This window comes from Hordeum vulgare, chromosome 4H (genome assembly GCF_904849725.1).
Source record: "Hordeum vulgare subsp. vulgare chromosome 4H, MorexV3_pseudomolecules_assembly, whole genome shotgun sequence".
Classification (NCBI taxonomy): Eukaryota; Viridiplantae; Streptophyta; class Magnoliopsida; order Poales; family Poaceae; genus Hordeum; species Hordeum vulgare.
The window spans coordinates 4,704,284-4,731,860 of NC_058521.1; the positions used below are offsets into that span (position 1 = coordinate 4,704,284).

Consider the following 27,577-nt stretch of genomic DNA (forward strand, 5'->3'; position numbering starts at 1 on the left):
CTCGTTAGGATGGTGTATTTCTTGTGTGTTGATTCACCCCGAGCAACACTTCCCCACTGTAGAGCGGGCCATCAACTCTGAAGTGCCATTGTTTACTGTAATTGGTATAAAATAAAATAAAGTGACATTATTGTTCATGGTTAGGCACGGGTAGAATCAGGATTTTTGCATGAGGGTGGTGGAAAAGTGATTACACATAATACATAACAGATCACGCCACATTTAGAGTTAACACCCATGTTTTTAAGATCACCCCAATCCTCATAGCCCGGTTAAATCGAAGTACTACCATCGTTATATGCCTATTCCAACAAATAGGAAGGCACTGGACCACTCAAAACACCATTTGTCCTAACATTTTTTACAAAAAGGAACAATGGCATGGGCAACCATATTTGCTCCCGACTAATCTTACAAATTTGCACATCTAGTAACCGAACGAAAAACTTCATCGCCTCCTTCTTCAAGTCAATGATTGCATTTTTATAAAATTGAGCGGACACGAGAAATCTCAGAACATATAAGCAGTTGGTCTCAAGCGTCAGATGCATATGGATATCTAGACCTTGAGATCGATTTAGGTATTGAGGACCAACAAGGCAAATGCATTGTGGCACCCGGGTGCCACACACACCCCTATATGTAAATAGCATTAAATTATCAGAATCTCCCCTAATAATAAAGCAGATAATGCTTCTGCCGTACATCGTGCATATTTACAGAAACCCCCTTATAGTTCCTTGAAATCAACCCGCACTACAGGATTTAGTAATAGTAAGTCAAGAAAACGTTTCAACTTTACAAAAAGGACCTTGTGCTCACCTATCGATTTCTGTTGCTGGTGCAGGGCTGAACCGGTGCGGCAAGAGCTGCCGCCTGCGGTGGCTCAACTACCTGAGGCCGGACATCCGGCACGGCGGCTACACGGAGCAGGAGGACCGCGTCATATGCTCCCTCTACGCCTCCATCGACAGCTGCTGGTCCATCATCGCCTCCAAGCTCCCCGGCCACACTGACAACGACGTCAAGAACTACTGGAACACCAAGCTCAAGAAGAAGGCCATGACCATGCGTGGCCCTCACCACCACCACCACCACGCCGGCCTCGGAGCCGGTGCCGGAGCCGGAGCCATCTCCGCGCCCGCGACGCCGCCAGGTCCTGCCCGGTCCTGGAGCCAATGTGTGCCGTCCTCCCTGCAGCCCGCGGCTCTCTCGCCGGCGGCGTCCGGATCCTCCTCCGTCGACACCAGCTCATCAGGCGGCGACATGTGCTTCGCCGCCACCGACATGTACCCGCCGCCGCACCACATGCAGGGCTTCGTGCACGTAGACTCGTCGCCGCAGACCGTGCTTGCGCCCATGCCGCTGGACGTCCCCGTCGCCGGCAGCCGTCGTCGTCCGTGCCTGGAGCGAGCAACGTCGGCGGCATGGCGCTGGAGAACGCATTCCTAACAGACCTCAGCGCCTACGGCGACCTGCTGCTCGGCGGGTTCGGCGGGCTGCTGCAGGACAACAAGGCCACCGCCGCCATGGAGCTCCCCGGGGCGTGCTACTTCCCCAACATGGCGGAGTTGTGGGCCGCCGACCACGCCCACGCCCATGCCCATGCCAAGCCGCCGCAGGGCCTCTGCAACACGTTCACATAGGACGATTCATGAAACGATTTGCACAGTTGGATTCATCGATGCACGTGTAATTGAGATCTTGCTCCTCCCCGAGATTGTGTATGAGAGATCAATCACATGTGAAATACGCTATACTAGAATAGATAGAAAGATGTGCTCAATTTAGTTGTGGATTATTACATATATATGTACTTTTGAATACTCAACAGAGGTGTGGATTTATATGTATCTGTGCTCGACTTTACTTATGTGATATATGGTTCTGAGTAATGCTACATCTACAAAGACTTACTTAAAGATTTTACGTATAAACTGATGTATAGAATTGTGATTGGTAATTGAGGGATGAGGGGCTCCACCCCCTGATTTGAGAGAAGAATTAGTTTGGAAAGTTAAGTAAACCTTTGTAAGTTTTTGTAGGTCTAGCATTATTGTATAGTTATTGCATATCTAAATGACTAAATCAAGCATAGAAGGAAAAAAAATACCCACACGGATCTCCATGTAGATATCTTTATCTATTAATAAATCACCTATTGCTTATGTGGTACGTCATTAAAATTGCCCTCGAAATTGGCTTAAATTACCCACTATGCCACTCATAATTGAAAAAAACGGTTCAGATTTTTTTCCTGTCAACGCTATCCTTCTTAAAGACCGAGACCCTAATCTACCGCTACCAGCCGTTTGGCGTAGTGGTTGGAGCACCTCTTGTGCATCCACTAGAGCTGGGTTCGATCTCTCTTCATACAATTTCTTCTCCCCCCTTTTTTTCTCTCTTTAATAGCAGCATGCACCTCCTTTGTCCTAGAACCAGTTTATGAGCCCGCCCATATTTTAATTTTTCAATTTGATTTTTATTTATAGAAACCCAAATTTTAAAAGTTGCGAAATTTGAAAAAAACATCATGAAATCGTAAATTGTTCTATAATTCAAAAAATGCTTTGGGAAATTATTAAATGTTTAGGGATTCAAGAAAATGTGGATGATTTAAAAAAAATTGTTCGCCTTTCTTACAATTTCTTCTCCTCCTTTTTTCTCTCTTCAATAGCAGCATGCACCTCCTTTGTCTTAGCATCAGTTTATGAGCCCGCCCATATTTTAATTTTTTAATTTGATTTTTATTTATAAATTAAATAGGGAATTTTCAGAAACCCAAATTTTAAAAGTTGTGTTTGAAAAAAATCATGAAATCGTAAATTGTTCTATAATTCAAAAAATGCTTTGGGAAATCATTAAATGTTTACGGATTCAAAAAAATATGGATGATTTTAAACAATTGTTCGCATATTATAAAATAATTCATGATTTTCAAAAATATATTTACCAAATATAAAACATTGATAATTCGGAAAATGATCATCCATTAAAAACATATTCATGAGTTCGAAGAAAATGTCTATGAAATTTAAAAAAAAATGTTCACATAAACTAAAAAAATCATTAATTTTAAGATTTGTTCTCTAATTTCAAAAAAGTTCATCGATTCAAAACATGTTTGCTAAGTAAAAAACTGTCCATGCATTTCATACAAAATATAAGTAAAAATAACTAAAATTTGTATACTCCATTGCAACGCACGGGTCTTTGTGCTAGTTTTTTAATAAAATAAAATAAAATTTTCGGATATGAAACTGGGTGTTCATTGTATACATGTGTTTACTTTCGTGGGGAATGAGTGTCTGTGGTATTCATGGCACAAGAATTACTGTCCGACACACGTTACATCTAGATATTTTTTCTATACATACAGTTCTTTTGTCTTTTTTACTGACATTACCATGATCATCCATTCCGTACGAAACTGAAGACGGGTGTGCAACGGGCATCCAGGTTTCATATCCCAAAATTTCAGATTTTAATTTTTTTAATAATAATATGTTTTTCAATGCTATATTCATATAGGAGTGTGTGGCACCCGAGAGCCATAAATCCTTTTCTAGACCAACAACTACGAAACTAATGCGATTGTTGACTATCAAATTAAAGCTCCCGGCCCAGCTAACAATGTCATTCAAATTCAAGCCAGTAGGAGACATTGTTAAGCTTGACATTACACATGTGGCTAATTGCTTCTATTATGGAACTTCAAATGTTCATAGGTTGAACTATTGTGTAATAGCTTTGTTACCTGAATTTTGGAAGCATACAAGATTCATCAATATGTGCCCATTTATTTGTTTAGAGCATCTATAAGTGGAGTGGATTATTTAAACTCTAAACCTTTGACTTGATCCCTATGTTCACAAGCTTTCTAGTGTTCATGAAAGTGTTTTTAATCAAAAATATGTAGATCATGCATGGTCTATTATCCTTTCATGAAAATTTGCACCACACACGTGTGAAAGAACAAGTTGAGACCATTTTAAAATCCTATGAAAAAGTGAAATAGGATTTTCTCCTGAGTTGTCATAGAGTTAGATGTTTGTGTGACAAATGATGTGATTAGTTTTTGTTACCGCAAAATGATGTGATTAGTTAACTTTGTGTTGCAAAATGGTATTGTGACTGCCATGGCTAACAATAAGGTGGGTCCCTATTTCCCAAGCGCCAAACGTGTCGGGTAGGGTGATATTTGTCATTGTTGACGTTTATAGTTGATGTGGAATGCTTGATTAAGATGGTCAAATCTACAGAGCAGATTGCGGGCTTGGCTCCTGATTTAATTGACAAAGGTAGCTATATTACAATATTGCTCGTGACATGAGTACACCATGCTCTGCTTTTTCATGATCCTGAAAAGCTCTTAACCTCTCCTTTAGATTTTTTAAATGATGTATAGGCTTAAGATAAATTTTATGCTTCAACGCAAAGGATGCCTCGCTTTCCCACCGCTCGTCAGAGCGAAACCCCCGGTCGATGCTTTAGCGAGAGGGGAAGCGGGCACCTCTGCTTCCTTGCAGCCCATGCAGGATTGACGAAGGTCCTCGCAAGAGAAATACCGGGCAAGATATCCGTTGTGTACGCCGGCGTCGCCCCGATCGTGGCCTTTATGGGATACACCCACGCGCGCACACACCCTATGAACATCTCCAGGAGACTAAGTTGGCACATCTTTTTAAGATTGTCCAAGTCGTCACAATCTTCGTAGTCGACAAGAATGTCTCTTCATACTAAACGCACGTTGTCGAAAGGCCTAAAATAAATCCAGAAATTTGAGAACACTAATGTCACGTGTAGGAGTGGACTAGGGATACCATCCTTCTAACCATCTAATCATAGCTTGATGCATTGTTTGTAAGATTTGTAGTTTTCATGAAATTGCCTTTTATCAAAAGAAAACATGAACTTCATGGATGGTCTTTTATCCGTGCACGTGACAATTTGCACCACATACATGTTAAAGAACAAGTTGAGACCATTTTCAAGATGGATTTCAAAAAAGCTTACAACCAAGTGAACTAAGATTTCCTCTTGCGTTGTCATAGAGCTAGATGTTTGTGTGACAAATGATATGATTAGTTAACTCCGCTTTGCATAATGGTGCTGACTACTGTGACTGTTATGGTTAACAATAGGCTTATTCACCCCATAAAAAGAAACAAAAAAACAAAGAACAATAGGCTTATGCGGAATGGACTTGCGGTCGGGACAGACCTGCATATACATAGCATCAAACATGACGTTCTATGCGGCTTGCGAGCGAGGAAGATGCATACACAGATTCTGGAGGTGTCCACAATCAGCCGTTTTTTGGGGTGTGAAATCAGTTTTGCCGAAATGCAACAGACACACAAACACACTTGGTTACACACGTTTTTTTCTCAAAAACAAAACTTGGTTACATACAAATAAGAAATAGTAGGGGAGTGAAGTGCACTGTAGCTCCCCGAACTATTTAATGCGTGTCATGTAGGTCTTTAAACTATAAAAATCGGTATTCAGGTCCTCAAAGTGCGGTAAGCGTGTCATTTAAGTCCAAATTCTGTCCCAACCCACCTGACTGGCCAGTCGGCACTGTTGACGTGTGACACGTCGGATAGGAGGGCCCGCAAGGTAACGACCATGCAAGTAAATTCAAATAAATTCTGGGGAACGATAAATGCATTTAACTCCAAATAAATCCAAATTCATGGTTTCAAAAAATGTTCGTGAATATTCGAGAACATTTTTTGAAACTATGAACATTCAAATTAATGAAGATTTTTTTTAATTCATAAGCATATTTTCAAATTCATGAACATTGTTTTAGCTCCAAATGTTTTTAAAAATTAATGAATATTTTTAAATTCGCAAACTTTTTAAAACTTGTTAATAGTATTTTCAAAATCATCGTTCACGGACTTATTTTTTAAATTCATCGTTCATGAACAATTTTTTGAAGTCACAAACATATTTTCCATATTCACAAACATATTGTGGTTCGCGAACATATTTTCCACTTTATGGTTCGAGAACATTTAATCCATATTTGCGAACATTTTTTTTTGTTCGCGAACATATTTTCAAATTCATCATTCGTGAACATATTTTCTTTTCTTTTAAAATTTATCATCCGTGAATATTTTTTGAAGGCATGATTTTTTTCCATATTCATCGTTCACGAACTTTTTTCAAATTCTTCGTTCGCAAACATTTTTTCATATTCTTGAACATATTTCTAATTTATTGTCCGTAAAGATATTTTGTAAGTTGGACACATTTTTCACATATTCGTGTATATTTTTAAAAATTAGTGAACATATTTATAAAGTCGTGAACATTTTTTCCAAATTCATTAATCTTTCTTGAAACCATGAATTTGATTTAGATGTATATCTCCGTCGCTAGCAGTTACCTTGCGAGCCACCCTTCCAACATGTCACTGGTCAACGACACCAGCTGGTCGGTAGGACGTATTTTGGACTTAAATGACACACTTAATACACTTCGAGGACCTGCATGCCGATTTTCATAGTTTGAGGACCTACATGACATCCTTGAAATAGTTCAGGGACCTACAATGCACTTCACTCTAGTAGGGAAAAGTGATTGAGGAAAATTAGACATATCAAAGCTGCGGAAATGTCTCGGAAAAGCACACAACCTTTACAAGTATGGTATAAGAGGCAAATGTTCATTTTTTACATAAAGTGAATCATCCGAGTCGTAGAGGTGTTATGTAGTTTCACTATGGTCTTGGTGTGACCCTTTGAGTCTTTCTTGGCATGCATATCACATTTGCTCTTGATTAAATGGCATAGCCTCTAAACATGTACACATATCTACACTAGAAGCAGCACCCATGCATGTTGATGAATTATAAATCCGGAAGGATCCAAATAAAAGAGTTAACTGCATAATAACGAGGCAATAGGCAGTGCTAACTAGATCGTGAGAACAAGAGTTGAGTAAAGACGACTTGACACCGACACCTCTACCTCTAGAATTTTCTATTAACTACCATGACTTGTTGACGCTAGACAATCCTGCTTTATAAACACCTTATAGGATATTTATTATATTCATGCATTGAAAAATCTATATCAACATACATCAAAATGCTAAAATAGGACCAAACATAACACATTATAGTGTATATAAGTGACACACAATTGTTCCGCACTTTTGGCTTGCTTTAGGTTCATGCTTAGTTACCAAAATTTCTCTAACTTTTTTTAGAAAATTACTTGATTTTCACAACAAATAGAGCTCTTGTTAAACACTAGTATTCATATCCACACAAAATTGAATTCTATAATCCCGAAGTTTGAATACTAGTACTATGCGTTCTTAAAATTTGATCCCCAATGATTATAATTTATGTTTAATGATTGCATCATTGATAGATAACTAGGTAAGATTTGCTTACATAATGAACTCTGAAAGGTATAAAACTTTAGTATAAAAAAATAGTCTTCCCCTGACCTCTCCTCCACATCGGGATTAAGTTCAGACATCTAGTGTAGAATTGAACGTGGTGGGTAGAATTATGATCTCATATTTATCATATCTGCATAACTCATGTGAGTTTTTAAAAGGCTACGGGTCAAGACAAATGAAAGATAGACACGGTTGAGAACAAAAATTTCTTGTAATTTGATGACCTCAAAAAGTGACATTATTGTTCATGATTAGGCAGGGGTAGAATCAGGATTTTTGCATGAGGGTGGTGGAAAAAATGATCACACATAAGACATAACAGATCACACCACATTTAGAGTTAGCACCCATGTTTTTAAGATCATCCCATTCCATGTAGCCCGGTTAAATCGAAGTACTACCATCGTTATATGCCTATTCCAACAGATAGGAAGGCACTGGACCACTCAAAACATCATTTGTCCTAACATTTTTTACAAAAGGGAACAATGGCATGGGCAACCATATTTGCTCCCGACTAATCTTACAAATTTTCACATCTAGTAACCGAACCAAAAACTCCATCGCCTCCTTCTTCAAGTCAATGATTGCATATTTGTAAGAAATCTCAGAACATATAAACAACTGGTCTCAAGCGTCAGATGCATATGGATATCCATGACACACACTTGAACCCAGTGGCGAATCTAAGGGTGTTGTTTCAACAGGCTTGACCCCACCCCCACCCCCACTCCAAAAATTAAAAAACAAAAATTATTAGTATTCATCATAAAAAATAATATTATTTAAACTAAAAAACTGAGAGTTAGTGCATTTTTTTCACACGGTTAACATTGAGCTCCTCCTTCATTTTATTTCAAGGTTCGCCACTGCTTGAACCCAAGGCAGGCACCGGTGCCGGAGTAGGAGGATGAGGAGGAGGAGCATAGGAGGATGAGGCGCCGGGGGTGTCCTTGCCCTTGCTGCTAGGGTTTGGGTTGTCGCCAGCGAGGAAGCGCGAAGGGGTTGACTAGTGGCTCTGGTGTCGGTGGTCCTCATAAATTTGTCAGTAAGTGGTAGTTGGCTGGCCGCCAAGTGGGACCGCATCGGACACCGTGTGGGTGCACGATGCGGATGCGATGCGATTTTGGGTCAGAAATGGGTCCGCGTGGACGCAAAGGGAACGCGTTTTGGGTTTGGATCGGTGCGTTGGGACTCCACTTTTGTCCTGACTCATACGGACGCACGCAGACGATTTGGGTCATTGTGTTGGAGTTGCTCTAATATCTACAATCTCAAATTAGTCTCATTACATTCATCATAAAGTATACTTCATACTATGTACGGTTGATGTTGTAGATGATAATATATTTTTCTATAAATCTGGTGTTTGACTTAGGAGAAACCGAGAACTTTCAAATATATTTTGAAACCGAGGTATAGTGGATAAGATGTAGTCTCCCCATTCCTAAATAGAAGTCCATTTTAGAGATTCTAATGTGAACTATAAACGAGCAAAATAAGTGAATCTCACTCCAAAATATGTCTAGGAAGGAGTAGATCAATCTGCTGAAAAGTATTTCTCTCTTTAAATGAGCGGGAGAAAAGACAACAATGATGCATTGCAAGAAATGTGAGTGCTTGATGCGTTCGCAGTTGAGGACACAAGTAAGGTAGCTGGCCCTGCCCTGGACACACACACACACACACACATATATATATATATATATATGTACAATCTTAGCAAGAAGAGCATGAACAGCTATAGCTTAAACTGACATTACAATGATTAGGATCGAAGATTACACAATATCGACGTGTACATCCATGTGCAGATTGATTTAAGCAGCCGTTCCCGTACTTATTAGCTGTGATGCTCACTTGCTCAATCAGCATGGCCTGGTACGGCTAGCTCTTACCAAGCTGCCATTAGCAGTGAATTAAGCAGGCAGCTGCATCCACCATGTACGTGGTTAACAGCTGAAAGCCATATCATATAAATAGAGTAGGACTATAGGAGGTGGTGTTTCTTTAGAGGGACTAGACTAAAAAAAGTCTCTTTTATTCCTAGGTAAAGAAACAGGAGGGACTTTTTTTTAAGGAACTAGAAAAAGACTCTACTCGAGGGACTTTTTTCTTTAATCCCCGAGACTAAAAAAATCTAGTCCTTTAAAAAGAAACACCATCGGAGTGTATATATATGCGTCTTAGTGGTCAATCAAGTACGGATGTACGGAATGCCCCAACATGAAACGACAGCGGAGGAAGACGGGCGAGCTCCATATGTCTGGACGTCAGGGCAGCTTACTTGCTGATCTCAACGTCACTGACTGATTCTGTGTTGATGGTGCGCAGCTACTTAATTAGCTAGGAGGTATGAAGCAGAGCTTAGTTTGCATAACCAGATAGTTACTGTGCCTGTGTGTGCTAGACATCAATTGCCGTGTCTAACCGGTCATCCGTTAAAGATAGTACCCTGATTCTTATCGACTTACAACTTTGCTCTTTCTCTCGACAGTCCTTTTAAAAAAAAGAAGGATGACCCCCAACCTCTGCATCTAGAAAATGTATATAATTATTTTATTAGTTATTTATAAAGATTTTATAAGGAAATGATGGCGAGGGCGTCATCTTTACCGGCTTCGGCCATCGATCGAAGACCAAGTTTTCACCTGGATCTATCCAATAAGCATCCAACCGATAACATGTGCACCTTTCAGACCATCTTCAAAGCCCTAATCTGATCATCCAGATCCGGCAACCATCCAAAATCATGCTACCAACGTGGGAGCCCTGGCACACCGGCCACTGCCTATGTGTGCAGCCTGGGAAGAGGACAGCCACCCCATCTCACCAAACCGCGAGAGCCGCCGGGAGGAATCCCGCGCGCTCATTACCGTCCCATAATATAAAAGCATTTTTTATATTACACTAACGTAAAAGATACTCTTATATTATGAGACGAAGGGAGTACTTCGTAATTTGCCATGTTGTTGAACTTGAGAGGTCTGGTAGCTGTGTTTTAAATGGTTGACTTGGAGATTGAGCACATGTAGAAGAACAAGCAGGTGTGTGATAATGTGTTTAGTGTTAATCAAAGCAGCAAATGCAGTAAGGTTCTTTTTAAAAAAAATTGAAGGACCCAACAATTGCTTTATTTCTCATTGATAAGCAGGTTACATGGAAATGCAATAAGCCTTGTCTGTACATCAACATGCACTACGTAAAAAATGTTAGCAAAATATTTAGTCTCGCAAGGGAATCGTGTGATCAAGTTTATGCTGGAATTTTATCTATTTTTAGACCAGCCTAATATATAATTTTTGAAATTTCTAATAAATCCTAGAGGCCCACACAGCCCATTTGTGCAAGGCAAGAGGTGAAAAAGTTTAGTCTCACATTGATAGTTTAGTGGGAGTTGGACCTCCTTATAAGGGAGGATGTTTCCACACATGTATGAGCTTGACAACAAGAGAGATATAAACGCGCGTTTCTCCTCCTCCTCCGCCCACCTCGTCACGACACGCCGCTCGCGGGAATGAGCCGAGTGAAACTAAATTTGTGTCACGCACGACTGGTATACGAAAGGTCACTCGGAAGCAGAACCTTTTGATGTAGTGGATATTGAACATGAACGCTGCACCCTTCGGCTATTGTCTGTTCGTTTCGTCTCCCTCGTTCTCTTCGGCTCCCGTCGCTGGCCTCTCACCTCCTTCTCTTGCGCCTATAAAAGAGAGGTCGCTCCTCTCCGGAGATACGCATCAGAACTTTCCTCTCGCCACTGGTTCCAAACTCTGTGTTGCTGCTACGTTCTTTCCCATCCCGGCTTGCGGCATGCACCGTAGGTTGGGGCAGTAGGCCTCCGAAACTCCGTTTCTTTGGGTCCTGTACAGGAGAAGAGCGATAAGGTTTTTGGGGAGCGCTCCGCGCGACTACTGGCTTTCATCACAGACAGCGACGACCTCTTCCCGGACGACAACTTCTTCCCTAACGTCGACCACCTCTTCGACAACATGTCCAACGACAACGCCAACATCACTGCTGCTGCAGGTGCAACTCAGTACGTTCTCGTATTCTTCTTGTTTGAGTTCATGCCTCAACTTCTTGTTGTAGTTTCTTTTCTAGATATGTTCCGTTCCTGTTCACCTTTTCAAATGCAACTTCCATATTTTTTCTATAATTGCATGGCTTATCATATGTCTGCTATGGTAGTCGCAGTTTATCTATTATTTCTGCTAGTAAAATTACTTGGTAAATCGCTCATATTTCCAACAGTTTATTGTCACTACACAATGAGCTTGACATGGATGGCTACTAGCTTTACCATTCTTCAAAAGGTACAAACTGAGCTCTTTCTGTCTTACATGAGGCACACATCCCCACTGCAAACACCCAAATATGCTCACTTACTCAGTCAACTGAAGCCACATCTGGATGATTTGTGGACCTAGACATCATTATCTGCTTACCCAGTCGTCTGCAATTGGTTAAACCATCAGATAACTTCATCGACAAAGAAAGATACTAATCTGAAAAGGATGCTTGGACCAGTTCATCAGCAATTCTTGTCTCTAATGCGGCTCAGGAGATTTTGGTTCTTACATATTTGTGGTTTGGAAAGGTGATATGTTTGTGACTTCGGAAGGAGATTTTTTTAAAAAAAATACACAGTACAAACGCAATCGCTCATATACACACGCATACACTCACCCTTATGAACGCACACACGCACACCTTATCCCTATGAGCACCTTCGAGAGACTGAACCGGCATATCATCTTGAGATTTTTACGAAGTCACTATAAACGCCTCATCGTCGACGAAAACATCTCCTCCTACTAAAAGCGTATTACCGCATCAGTATTTGAAGCCTGGTGGGCTAGGGGTACCACTGTCTCTAACCATCCAACCACAGGTTGGTTTGTTGGAAGGAGATTATTTGGAAAGATGTTTGTGAGAGAACATTGAGAAAAGAGATACGTATTTATATGGGAAAGGAGATATTTATGCAGGGATGATGTATCACAATGCACAGACTTCCCTTTAATATAGTACTCCCTATGTAAACATATATAAGACGTGAAAACGTCTTATACTCCCCTGTATTAAAATATTTCTAGTTTTATTAGGTAACCTATTAAAACTATAAATATTTCGATACAGAGGCAGTATATGTTTACAGAGGGAGTAGTAAAGAAAATGTGCAGAAGTTGTTTATACTGTCTAACTGTAGGGACCAAAGAGCATCTACAGCCGGACCCCCTACATCCTCCCTGAATGTTCGAAACCGTTTGAACAGTGTCCGGTCGAAAGAAGGTAACCCAACCGGACCCCTCATTTGGTCCCTATACGTCCAGACTGACCGACACCCTTCAAATCGGGACCGAATATAGGGATGATATGAGGGCGGCCAGACGAGACCAGCCACTTCACTCCATTTCATAGAGATCCCACCTGCACCCACCCGAAGAGAAGATATTTTTGACCCCGTCGTGTGATAGGGACAAACTTATCTGTTAATTGCATAAGAGGATCAAATCTCGTTCTGCCAAGTTCACCCCATTCATCTAAATTGATGTCATGAAAACATATTTTGTGATTCAAAAAGAACAGTGAAAACATATTTTGTGAATGAAAAAAGTCTTGCAAACATCATTGTTTCATTTGTCAAAGAGATGGACTGTGACTAGGAATCTTATACGTCACAAACATAAAATATTTAAGTCACGGTCCATATGCTTCACAAATGGTACAATGACGACTAAAGCTTATCAAAATTGTACGATCCAGCTATTTAAACCGGTCGATTAGGTCCTAAGGTGGCAAGATGGGACTAAAAAACATTCGCAAACCCACCGGACCCATACGGATATGAAAACCTTTGAGTATTTTGGTGTCCCACCGGTTTAACATGGACGTGATGATCGACGTGCATGTATTTGCAGTTATCCGATATTTTGAAAATATGATACGTGATTGCAAATGAAAAAGTTTAAACCCTGCTTGGTCATTGTCCGCGGTGGCGTCCGGACTTGTGCACGGATGTTTGAGGATCCAAATTTGCAAGTTGTTGTAGGTACTCTAAACTATCTCCGTTTACACATTACATCGGGTACGTTGACCTTTGTTGCGCACAGCCGGATCTAGACATTTCACACTCTGACACATCACATTTGAGAAAAAGCGACGTGATACTTGAATAATATCCACCAAACATACACTTTATCATGCATGTCATGACTAGGCAACAAAATCAGGCGTCCGTTGTTATTTTTTTTATTGGAACACAATCCGTTGTTACTTGTCTAAGCTCCAGTGCAACAGTTGATTGCCGTTGACGAATGCATTACATCTGGAAGCACAAACAAGAGCCTGTGTGTGAGAAAGAAAGACCATGCTAATGTGTTTCTATCCAACTTACATGCACATAGCCAATCTTCTAGTCCTCGATCAGATGTGCAACAGACACTCCAAATTAATGTGGTATTCGCACTCCGGTGAGATTTGGACGACCACTAATTAAGGGCATCTCTAATCGATCCCCTATAAATTAACGGAGTAAAACCTTTAGTAGAGTACTTCAGTATTGTTTGGCCGTTTCTAGCCGATTCCCTGAACTTGAGTACTAAACTTCATTTTGATCAAATTCAAAGCAATTTGAACCGAAAGTAGCATGCATTCAAACATAAACATGAATAGTTTTGCACAACCGAACATAAAACACAAATTTAAACTAAACTAAGCTTAACTAAACTACTTTCGATCAAATTTTTGTGGCCGAGCCAATCCTTCCTTGTGAGGTACGGTGTGCCGCGAACTGGGCCCGGGCCGATGCCGCCGTCTCCGTCGTCAGGGAAGACACTCCTCCACTCGTCGACGTCGATCTCCTCGTCCTCGCCACCCTCCGTGCAGCCGTCTTCGACCTCATCGGAGGAGGAGATAATGATAACTTCATCGCCGGTGTCGGCAAAGATCATCCACTCCGCCTCCACGAGCTCCGGGTGTTGCAGGCGAAACTCTTGCATGTAGGCCTCGGTGGTGGCCTCGACCTCGAGGCGCTCCCTCGCCTCACGGTCCTTTCGCGCCATAGCTGAGCTCACCACCCCCAGCTCCGGTGGGACAAGGTGGACCGGAGCCGTGCTGAAGGGGAAGTTGAGCCCGGTCACCGCACTGTGGTGGCGGACCTGTCAGCGGTCGTACTCCATGGTCGCGAGCTTGGATATATGGTCGATCTCCCAATCCATGATTTCGGCCATCCATCTCCCTGACCGCCATTGTCGGACCCCGGAGGTAGGTCCTCGTCAGTGGTCGGGGCGAAGGAAGGACGGGGAATTCCTCGAACCGGCGTAGGGGCGCGGTGGCGGGCGGATCGGGTGAGCGGTGATAGTGGCTCGATGAAGCGCCCGTAGAGGGTGACCCGCCCGCGGGGCGGCGTGGATCCATGTTGTGGATCGGCGGCAGGGACCGACGGACACCACGTCGAGCCATCGGAAAGGTGGGGGGCGCGTCGGCGACGTGCACGCGGGGGGGGGGGGGGGGAGGGGGGAAGACGAGGCGGTAAGAAGAAAACCGGTTTTACTCGGTCGCAGAGAGAAAAAGTAAATATATTCCGGTGATAGGGAAGAAGTAAAAATACTCCACTAAGCGGTTTTAGGGATCCGTTAGGTCAAACTTAGTGTAGTAAAAAGTCAAATATACTCCATTAAATTGACATAAGGGATCGGTTAAAAATGCCCTAATGGCTAAGGCGTAGACCAAACTGGTGAAAATCATTTCAACCCCTTTGGAAGAACAAGAGAAGAAGAAACAGTGTTGCATTGCAACGAGTGTGAGTGCAGAAATACGAGCACATAGACAATGCAAGAAGAGCGCTATAACTGCACACGCACAGCTATGTCTTGAACTGACATTGCAATCAGGGACGATTCTAAGGGGGCGAGGGGGGCTAGACCCCCTCTAACAAATTGATTTTTTACTATGATAATGGTTATTGTAGCAAAAAAAATCATTTTATATGAACTTTGCGTTCTTTATGAACAAACTTGATCCTTTATGTTTGCATGATGACTTCGTCCCTGATTACAATGATTAGGATCAAAGATTACACAATAGCGACGTGCACATCCATGCGCAGATTGATTTAAGCAGCCTCTTCCCCCGTACTTATTAGCTGTGATACTCACTTGCTCAGCATGGCCTGGTAACGCTAGCTGGTACCAAGTTGCCGTTAGCAGCAAGTTAAGCATCGATCCGGTGGTTAAGAGCATACAGCGGGACCCTTCAAATCTGGCCCCTCGTTGACACTGGCTGGTGATGTCTTAACTTTTTCTTTCCACACTCAACTTTTTTATATTTCATCTTTCATATCCATACAAAAGCACACGGCTCCTCCCTCCTCGAAATACATCTCCGGTTCCAGAGGTAGCCCTGATTCCTTTCGGACTCGGACCTGTTGAAGAAGGAAGAGATGGTGCAGGATCATATAATGTCGGCGGCATGGTGGCATGGCTGACGGGCTCGGAGAGGGAAGTGCTCGGGTGACAGCAGAGTGACGGAGAAGACTGATGTGCTAGGGCTGGGGGCACCGGCCGGCTTAAATGGCTGGCCCCGACTCCGGAGCGGCGCCACGCGACGTTCACACCGCGCCGACGGTCGAGGCACCCGTCGGACCGTCGGATTTTCCGGCGAATCCGCATGGGACCAAGCCGCCAGGCCGACGTGGCGGACGTGCTCGGGCGTGTCCAGGCTCTCCGTATCCGTTCCATATTTGGGTTGAAAATGACAGATGCCGGTCAGTCGGGATGTTCGAGACCGATTTGAGAAACCCGTTTATGTTGATTTGTTATGACCGGACAGTGACCGAGCGGTCTGTTCGGGCTTTTGAGAAGGGTTTTAGGGGCTAACAGCTGAATGATAGGGCATATGCGTCTCACTGTACTGGTCATCCAGTACGGATATACGGACATGACAGTGTCGCCTATCACGACAGCGAAAGATGAGCACAAGGGGGAAATGCTAGTGCTGGCTCCATATGTCTGAATGTCACTCCAACTTGCTTGGTGATCTCAATCAACATCACTGATTGATTCAGTAAATGTTAGATGGTGTGCAGGTGCTTAATCAGGAGGCATGCATGAATCATAGTTTAGTTTTGCGTAACCAGTTAGATACTCAACGTGCTGGGCATCATTTGCCGTGTCTGCCTAACTTTTTTCTGAAAAAGAGGTTAAACTTCAAACTCTGCATCAATTGATGTATGCGTCCATCTTTATTAATAATTTCATAAAAACACTAATAAAAATATACATCAATCCATTAAAAGCCATCACTCACACCTACAAATTCGATAATGTAGAGTGATCTCACTCTCTTCATATCTAAAACTGATGTCGTCGCTAATCCATCCACATAACGTATCAGGAGCAACAGCCGTTGTAGCACACCTAAAGCGCACATCACATGCACACGTTTTAGAAGCCGCCATCATCATCGCACCACTGACTCATCTCCATGAAAGAGATATGCATCATCCTTGCTAGTCCGCCTATCCGTCGAAGCCACCATGGCGCCCAACGGCGCCACCGCCCTGCGCTCACCTGTCCAGACGCGAAGTCTCTGGAAGAACTGTCATGTGTCGGCCAGGCATGACTTGACAGCTCCACCAAACCTCCGTGCAAGACGAAGTCGCTCCACCTCCTGCATCTGTCATCCAGCATTGTTCCACAAACAATCCTCCCAGGAGAGGAACGACACCGCAGTACCGCAGCCCGGAGTTTTGCATAACCAGTTAATTACTCAGATCCCTCCCGATCCCCTCCGCCTCAATTGCCTCCCCTCCCGCCGCCTTCGCATCCCCTCCCCTCTAGATCCCTACCAATCCTCGCGGCGTATCAAGTGAAGGAGGAGATGGTGGCCTAGCTGCTGAAGTGGATGAGGATGCCACCATCGTAGGTGGCACCCGTGGGTATCGTTTTCCTCGTTGGAGGCAACGGTGGGGGCTTTCATCGCTCCATTGTCACATCTGGAGGAGGCCACCATTGACGGCGGCACCCATGGGCGTCGTAGCGCTCATTGGAGACATTGAGGGGTCTCCTGGATCGGATGATTGCGATGTCTTTGTCGTCACCACCGTGGGGCATCATCTTTGGAGACATTCATCGACTGGAGGAACATGTGGATGGCTTGGTAGTTGGGCGTCGGTAGGTGGTGGAGTGGTGCTTCGTCCTACACATGGATGGCGTTGGATCTCGACGGCATGGCGCAGTGGAGACTGGGTGTCCGATTGGTGGCGACGGACTCGTGGAGGAGGACGACGTTGTCTAGCATCGTGGTGGCTCGATGGCAGAGAGGCCTGGCAAGGTCGATGCGTCAGTATCTGATGTGAGGATGGGTCGATGGATGAAGGAGGTAACGGCCCTTGCAGCGTGCGCATGTGGTGCGACATTAGATATTAGGTGTTGATATGATATATGTTTGGTATTAAACTCAGACATTCGGCACCCATTCATCACGAGGATAGGAGTGACGATAGGTGTTGCCAAGATTGTGGCTTTAGGCTTACTAATGATCTTATAAGGGCTTTGTAAATAATTAATAATATGGATGCATGCATCGTCCAGATTGTTTGATGGGAGGCGGGAAGAAGAGAGCCGATATACTCCGATGGACAGGGAAGGAGTAAGAATTATACTCCACTGAGCCATTTTAGGGATCGGTTAGGTTAAACTTAGTGTAGTAAAAAGCCAAATATACTGTACTAAATTGACATAAAAAATCGGTTAGAAATACCCTAATGTCTAAGGCCTAGACCAAACTGGTGCAAGTCATTTCAATCCCTTTGGAAGAACAAGAGAAGAAGACAACAGTGTTGCATTATAACGATCCAGTGTGAGTGCAGAAATACGAGCTCATAGACAATGCAAGAAGAGCGCTGTAGCAGCACACGCACAGCTATGGCTTGAACTGACATTACAATGATTAGGATCGAAGATTACACAACAGCGACGTGCACATCCATGCGCAGATGGCCGGGGGCTCGTTTCCTCCTTATCAAAAAAAAACATCCATGCGCAGATTGGTTTAAGCAACCTCTTTCCCCACACTTATTAGCTGTGATGCTCAGTAGCTCGTACCAAGCTGCCATTAGCAGTCAATTAAGCAGGCAGCTGCATGGTTAACAGCTGAAAGCCATATCATACAAGAGTATATGCTTCTCACTGGTCAGCAAGTACGGATATACGGAATGTCCGAGCATGACAGCGTCGCCTATCGCGGTGACAGCGAAATATGAGCAGAAGAAGAAGGGGCCCTAGTGCTGGCTCCATATGTCTGAATGTCACAGCAGCTTGCTTGGTGATCTCAATCAACATCACTGACTGATTCACTCAGTGTTAGAGGGTGTGCAGCTGCTTAATCAGGAGGCATGCATGAGGCATAGTTTAGTTATATGCATGACCAGTTAGTTACTCGATGCGCCGGGCATCAATTGCCGTGTCTGTCTAACTAATCTGTCATTCGTTGAAAATGGTACCCTGATTCATATTGACCTGCATGCAAACTTGGTCTCTCTTTCAGACAGAGTCCTTCAATTCTTCTTATTACTTGTTAAATTTGCCATGTCGTTGAACCTGAGGGTTCTGTTGGGCTGTTGGCTGTCATTGTTAAAGGTTTACACTGAGATTGATTTAGCACATGTATGTACAACAGCGAGGAAGCATTTGCGCGGCGATGATGTGCTTAACTAAGGTTAAGCAAAGCAGCAAATGCAGCAAGCATTGGCTGCACTGCAACTTGCACTTGATCAGGAATGTTGGTAACACTGGAAAAAAACGGGGGGCCCCGGCCTCTGCATCATGTCATGCTGGTAACACTGATGACGTATCGAGTTCTTATCTGCTATGGAGAAATCTTTAACCTCACAAGAGAATCGCGTGATAAATTTTATTATCACCACACACACACAACCAACTTGTCATGGATGGCTACTACTTGCTCTGTTCCTAAATATTTGCTGTTGGCGAGAAATAGTCTAGTTCTCACGAACAATAAATATTTAGGAACAGAGAAAATAGTTCTGTATATCATTCTTCCCAACGTACAAACTGAGCTCTTGGTATCTTACATGAGATGCCCATTCCCATTGCAAACGCCCAAATCGATGCTCAATCTATTAAGGCCAAATGGGATGGTTTGTGGATCAAGCCAAACCTATCTGCTTACCCAGTCCTCTGCAATTGGTTAAGCCATCAGGTAACTTTTTTCACAAAGAAAGAAAGATACTAATTAATGACCTGAAAAAGACGCGTGGACCAATTCATTAGGCTCGGCAGGAAGAGCAAAAACCATCACTACTGCTTACTAGCAAACAGAATGCCAGACAATGTGCTATCCCAGTAAGATAAGTGATGTGTCTAACCGGCGAAAAGCACATAACATTGTATACTTACCTTGCAAAACTTAAGATGAGAGCAAGGATGGACAGATAAACATGAGTTCTTCCTCCCCGTTGTAAAATCCAAGCTCTTGGCTGGCACTGTAAATCCATTGCAAAAAGAAAAATAACAATTCCACCTGCCTTGTAAATGCAGCAATGAGGGAGGATGCAACCAAAGCGATTTACAGCACCAGATCATCATAATTTCCACAAGGGACGAGTGTCAATTTTCAACTAAACGCCGGTGAGGCAAGCAATGTGTCTTCAAGTAAATAACGTTAACTAATCCACCCGAGCCATTCGATATACGCAGACGACAAGCAGTTTTGATTTGCCTGTCCCATAGCATGACAAATGCAAGAATTCTGATCATGACATTGCGCTGTCCTATACGGAAGGTTTCATGGAGAGGTGGCACACTTTTTGTCATTGTTGTGCCATTTTCTTGGATGCAGAGGCAGGAAAGTCCAAGAAATGCGTTAGGAGTTTCACAAAGATGGAACATTGATACCGGACTCGAAAGAATTTAGGGACTTGTTGCGAGGATTTCTAAGAAGACGCTATGCGCAGAAGTAGACTGATGATCTTGTCTCTCTCGAAAATAGGGTTAGATTAAAGACGGTCTGAAATTCAGAACACCAGCAATTGGTTGGTGACCCATCGGAGTAGACAGACAGCAAAGTTGGCCGAGAAGCATTACAGTGACATGATTGAATGACCTTACTTGGATTGTTATGACTGAGATGCTACAAAGGAAGGTTTGATGCTTCTGATTCCAGTTTTTCTTCAGTAAAAATAATAGGGTTAACTCCCCGCAAAAAAATTACTTCCTCCGTCCGAAAATATTTGTCATAGGAATGGACGTATCAAGATGTATTTTAGTTCTAGATATATTCATTTTTATACATTTGTGCGACGAGTACTTTCGGACGGAGGGAGTAATTATTGGTTAAGAGTTCAGGGACAGTGAATTATCCTGCGTTTGCTCTCTTGCAGACGTAGAGCATCTATCTGCCAGCACAAAAACAAGGGCACAAAAAACAAGTTATATATCGTGCAGTAATTTGTTCTTTTGATTTCTGAGAGGAATATCCATAGATCCTTTTGGAGCATGCTGAATGGCAGTAGCGGTAATCTACCATTCTCTTGAGGCATGCTGTCAGTTAAGTCTGAGGAGTACGTACTAAATAGTAAGTACTTGGCACAAAATGAAGCATGCAAATTATTCTAGATGCCACAGCAAATTTGATAGCTCATACCACATGAAATTTTACTGTTTTTGCTGTCAAACTCCCACATAGGTGTATTAGACAACAAATTTGAATGGAAATCTGATGATAAATTTTACCAGCCAATCACGTCTGCTTTGTTCATATCATTAGTTTACGGATGGCCTACAACGACGAGCGGCAGACGGCGACGGGCAAGGCCGGGGCAGCCGGGAAGTTTCCGCCGCTACGCTCCATAGTCGAGCCAGCATCGGACCCTCCCCATCCCCGTTGCCCCTGCGGACCAAACTCCACCTCCATTAAACAAAGCCATGGCGCATGCCCGCGGCCAGCACATGGAACAAGTCCGCCTTGTTGTTTACACCCACCATGTGGCACGCCTCCACGCCGCGCCGGCCGTCCTTGCCGCCTCCATCTCCTACATAATCCGCCTCCACTCCTCTCACTCCCCTTGATGGCTTCTTCCCCCACCACAACCTGCATCAACACCTCCATCGCCATTGCCGCACTAGCCTGCTGCTAGCTAGCTGCTAGCTCTGTCTGTCTGCGGAAGCTAGAGAGAGGAAGAGAGAGAGAGCGTGAAGGTTTGGGTCGAGATGGACCGGCTGGTGATCCCGGAGCCGACGAACGAGGTGGTGGTGCGGGTGGAGCCGGGGAGGGCGGCCAGGGGGGAGCTCACGCTGCGCAACGCCATGCACACCATGCCGGTGGCCTTCAGGCTGCAGCCGGCCGTGAGGGGCCGATTCGCCGTGCGCCCGCACACGGGGATCCTGGCGCCGCTCGCCGCGGTCACCGTCGAGGTGCTCTACATGGCCTCCGAGGCGCCCGACGGGCCAGGTGGCGGAGGCAGCCGCGGGGAGGACGCCTTCCTGCTGCACAGCGTCGTGGCGCCCGGCGCCTCGGTGAGGGAGCCCGTCTCCGCGCTCGACTCCGTCAACCCGGAGTGGTTCTCCGCGAGGAAGAAGCAGGTGTTCGTCGACAGCGGCATCCGGGCGTCCTTCGTGGGCGCCGAGGTCGCCGCGCGCCTCGTCGCCACCGGGGCCGTCGAGGCGCTCAGGGAGGTGCTCGACCGCAGCGACCCCGCGTGGCGCGCCGCCGACGCCGCAGACGAGTCCGGGAGCACGCTGCTCGACCTCGCGGTCGGCCTCGGCCGCGCTGACATCGTGCAGGTGCTCCTCGAGTACGGCGCCGACGCCGACAAGCCCAGCCGCGGCAGGACACCCCTCGAGATCGCCGCGGCGTCCGGCGAGTGCCTCATCGCCGAGCTCCTCCTCGCCAACGGGGCCAAGCACGCCGGCTCCGACGCGCTCCACGTGGCCGCCGCGGCCGGGCACGACGACGTCCTGAAGCTGCTTCTTGGAAAGCCGGCGTCCGCTTCTCCCCGCTCTTCCTCCTCCTCCGCTTCATTCTCCGGTTCCTTCACGTCCCTGGACGCGGCGGGGAGGGAGGGCAAGACTCCTCTGCGGCTGGCGGCGGAGGGCGGCCGGCGGGACGCGGTGAAGGCGCTCCTCGCGGCCGGCGCGAGGGCCGACGCAAGGTGCGGCACGGACGGCGGCACCGCGCTCCACGCGGCGGCGAGGAGGGGCGACGAGGCCGTGGCCCGCCTGATCCTGGCGCACGGCGTGGCCGGCACGGCCTCGGTGCGCGACGCGAAAGGGAAGACGGCCTACGAGACGGCCGCCGAGGAGGGCCACACCGGACGGATCATGGACTTCCTGGGGCTCGGCGAGGCGATCCTGGCGGCCGCGCGCAAGGGCGAGGGCCGGGCCGTCCGCCGGGCCGCGGACGGTGGCGCGTCCGTGGAAGGGCGGGACGCGCACGGATGGACGCCGCTGATGCGCGCCGCGTTCAAGGGGCAGGCCGACGCGGTGCGCGACCTCATCGAGCGGGGCGCCGAGATGGAGGCGTGCGATTCCGAGGGATACACGGCGTTGCACTGTGCCGCCGAGGCTGGGCGCACGGACGTGGTGGATGTCCTCCTCAAGGCTGGGGCCAACGCCAGGGCAGCGACGGTGAAAGGAAGGACCGCTGCGGCCTCTGCGGCGGTCACGGGCAAGGCCAAGGTGGTGCGGTTACTGGAGAAGGTCGGTGGGGTCGGGCGGAAGGGCACCGGCGAGAAGGCGGCGCCGGTGGTGGTCAAGGGCGGGAGCATGGACAGGCGACGGAGGGGAAGGAAGGGGAGCAGCGGCGCCATACGTTTCGGTGGCGGGAAGGAAGGGTACGAAGCCGCCACGGTCACCGTCGGGTGGTCGCACTAGTGGTTTTGGTTGAAAATGAAATGGTCCTCGAAAGAAAATGGATTCACACGTGGACGATGCATGGGAATTTGTGATTAGTTTTGGGTGAGATGGTGATTTCTAATTTGTTTTCAAGGAAGAGATGTGTTTTTACCGTGGTACTCTAGTGTATTGTATACACTTTGTATAAATGGAATTGTTCAAAGGTTTCATTGCTCTCGTGTTACAATAAGATGATGTAAATGTTCTTCTTTAGCTATACTTTGAATCATGTTTTGAAGTCAGGTTTCTGCTAATGGAACCGAGAGGGTTTTGCCTCCCTCGGCTGCTCTAAAAAAAATATGATGATGACATCAGTCCTATGTTGAGGTTGAGAAGCTTGGGCTCTTCTATTTAACCATATTTGTGCTATTTTAAAAGAAAACTATGCAAATGGTGGACAGGAAATCCCATGATGGTACACGTTCATCCTTACGGAGCAGTGGTGTAGCTTGATGAGGCAGGGGGACAAAGTTGAGGGCGCGAAGAGACCACTTGCACTTAGGACTTGGATGACATCTGAAAGTGCATCTAGACCTTCAGATTGATTTAGGTATTGAGGACCAACAAGGCAAATGCATTGTGGCACCCGGGTGCCACACACACCCCTATATGTAAATAGCATTAAATTATCATAAATTTTTAATAAAAATCTCAAATTTTGGGATATGAAACCTGGGTGTTCATTGTACACATGTGTTCTTTTTCGTGGGGAATGAGTGTTCATGGTATTCGTGGCACAAGAATTACTGTCCAACACACGTTACATCTAGATTTTTTTTCTACACATACACTTCTTTTGTCTTTTTTTACTGACATTACCATGACCATCCATTCTCTACGAAACTGAACACGGGTGTGCAACAGGCATCCAGGTTTCATATCCCAAAAATTCAGATTTTTTTTTAAAAAATATATGTTTTTCAATACTATATTCATATAGAGGTGTGTGGCACCCGAGAGTCACAAATCCTTTTCTGGATCAACAACTACGAAACTAATGCGATTGTTGACTATCAAAATAAAGCTCCCGGCCCAGCTAACAATGCCATTGAAATTCAAGCCAGTAGGAAACATTGTTAAGCTTGACATTACACATGTGGCTAATTGCTTCTATTATGGAACTTCAAATGTTCATAGGTTGAACTATTGTGTGATAGCTTTGTTACCTGAATTTTTGGAAGCTTATAAGATTCATGAATATGTGCCCATTTATTTGTTTAGAGCATCTATAAGTGGAGTGGATTACTAAAACTCTTAACCTTTGACTTGGTCCCTATGTTCACAAGCTTTCTAGTGTTCATGAAAGTGTTTTTAATCGAAAATATGAACATCATGGATGGTCTATTATCCTTTCATGAAAATTTGCACCACACACGTGTGTGAAAGAACAAGTTGAAACCATTTTAAAATCTGATAACCCACAAGTATAGGGGATCGCAACAGTTTTCGAGGGTAGAGTATTCAACCCAAATTTATTGATTCGACACAAGGGGAGCCAAAGAATATTCTCGAGTATTAGCAGTTGAGTTGTCAATTCAACCACACCTGAAAGGCTTAGTATCTGCAGCAAAGTTTTAGTAGCAAAGTAGTATGATAGTAACGGTAACGGCGGTAACAGTAGCAGTTGTGATTTATATAGCAAGTGTGACAGCAGTAGCGGTAAAGTAACTTAGCAAGGACCAGTATAGGAAAAGCTCGTAGGCATTGGATCGGTGATGGATAATTATGTCGGATGACATTCATCATGTAACAGTTATAACATAGGATGATATGTAACTAGCTCCAGTTCGTCAATGTAATCTATATTTAGTCATACGTGCTTATGGAATGAACTTGCATGGCTCATATTGTCCATCCCTCCCGTGGCAGCGGGGTCCTAATGGAAACTAAGGGATATTAAGATCTCCTTTTAATAGAGAACCGGAACAAAGCATTAGCACATAGTGAATACATGAACTCCTCATACTATGGTCATCTCCGGGAGTGGTTCCGGCTATTGTCACTCCGGGGTTGCCGGGTCATAACACATAGTAGGTGACTACAACTTGCAAGATAGGATCAAGAACACACATATATTGACGAAACATAATAGGTTCAGATCTGAAATCATGGCACTCGTGCCCTAGTGACAAGCATTAAGCATAGCAAAGTAGTAGCAACATCAATCTTATAACATAGTGGATACTAGGGATCAAACCCCATCAAAACTAACTCGATTACATGATAGATCTCATCCAACCCATCACCGTCCAGCAAGCCTACGATGAGATTACTCACGGACGATGGAGAGCATCATGGAATTGGCGATGGAGGATGGTTGATGATGACGATGACGTCGATTTCCCTCTCCGGAGCCCAGAACGGACTCCAGATCTTCCCTCCCGAGGAAGAACAGGAGGTGGCGGCGTCTCCGTATCGTGAAACGCGATGAACTCTTCTCTCCTCGTTTGTCCTGGGCGAGAGAGACTTTATAGAGTTGGAGTTGGAGGCTGTGGAGCTTGATATGTCCATTTTGAATCATGTTTTCATGTTGATATTTATCGCTTCTTGGGTTGTTATTTCACTTCACGGTGCAATACATGAAGAGGATTACATGAAGAGGGAGAATGCCGACAGCTGGAATTCTAGCCTGAAATTGGAGCAAGTTTGAGATACCTATTCTGCGCAACTCCAAACGCCGTAAAAATCAGGAGGAGGCTTTTTCGTGGATTCGCCGCCACCACGAGGCGGAACTTGAGAAGAACCAATCTAGAGCTCCGACAGGACGATCCTGCCGGGGAAACTTACCTCCCGGAGGGGGAAATCGTCGTCATCGTCATCACCAACACTCCTCTCATCGGAGGGGACTCATCACCATCAGCATCTTCATCAGCACCATCTCATCTCCAAACCCTAGTTCATCTCTTGTAACCAATCTCCGTCTCGCGACTCTGATTGGTACTTGTAAGGTTGCTAGTATTGTTAATTACTCTTTGTAGTTGATGCTAGTTGGATTACTTGGTGGAAGAGTTTATGTTCAGATCCTTGATGCTACTCATTACCTCTCTGGTCATGAATATTATTATGCTTTGTGATTAGTTACTTTTGTTCCTGAGGATATGGGATAAGTCATGCTATAAGTAGTCATGTGAATTTGGTATTTGTTCAGTAATTTGATATGTTGTATGTTGTTTTTCCTCTAGTGATGTTATGTGAACATCGAGTACATAAAACTTCACCATTATTTGGGCCTAGAGGAAGGCATTGGGAAGTAGTAAGTAGATGATGGGTTCCTAGAGTGACAGAAGCTTAACCCTAGTTTATGCGTTGCTTCGTAAGGGGCTGATTTGGATCCACTAGTTTAATGCTATGGTTAGACTTTGTCTTAATTCTTCTTTCGTAGTTGCGGATGCTTGCAAGAGGGGTTAATGATAAGTGGGATGCTTGTCCAAGTAAGGGCACTAACCAAGCGTCGGTCCACCCACATATAAAACTATCAAAGTAACGAACGCGAATCATATGAACATGATGAAAACTAGCATGACAGAAATTCCCGTGTGTCCTCGGGAGCGTTTTTCCTCCTATAAGACTTTGTCCACGCTTGTCCCTTGCTACAAAAGGGATTGGGCCACTTTGCTGCACCGTTGCTACTTTTGTTACTTGTTGCTTGCTACGAATCATCTCACCACACAATCACTTGTTACAGATAATTTCAGTGCTTGCAGAATTTACCTTGCTGAAAACCACTTGTCACATCCTTTTGCTCCTCGTTGGGTTCGACCCTCTTAATTATTGAAAGGACTACGATAGATCCCCTATACTTGTGGGTCATCAAGACTCTTTTCTGGCGTCGTTGTCCGAGAGTGAACCGCCTTTGGTAAGTGGAAATTGGTAAGGAAACATTCATATAGTGTGCTGAAATTTATTGTCACTTGTCACTATGGAAACTAATCCTTTGAGAGGCTTGTTCGGGGTATGTTCACCTCGAACGGAAGCATGAAGAGTTGCTCCTCAACCTTATGCACCTACTGAAAGTATTTGCTTTGAATTTCCTTCGGGTATGCTTGAGAAACTGCTGGCTAATCCTTTTACAGGAGATGAAACATTACATCCAGACTTGCATCTAATCTATGTACATGAAGTTTGTGGTTTATTTAAGTTTGCAGGTTTGCCCGAGGATGAGGTCAAGAAGAAGGTCTTTCCCTTATCTTTGAGGGATAAGGCGTTGACATGGTATAGGCTATGTGATG

The 27,577-nt window shown here is 44.8% G+C and overlaps 1 protein-coding gene across 1 annotated transcript; it reads left to right on the forward strand.

Moving 5' to 3' along the window:
* Positions 1-21,068: 21,068 nt before the first annotated feature.
* On the forward strand, positions 21,069-23,545 carry LOC123450977 (protein VAPYRIN-like). Its single transcript, XM_045127986.1, has one exon. The coding sequence runs from the start codon at positions 21,666-21,668 to the stop codon at positions 23,325-23,327; it is 1,662 nt and encodes a 553-aa protein (XP_044983921.1). The 5' UTR covers positions 21,069-21,665; the 3' UTR covers positions 23,328-23,545.
* Positions 23,546-27,577: the final 4,032 nt, after the last annotated feature.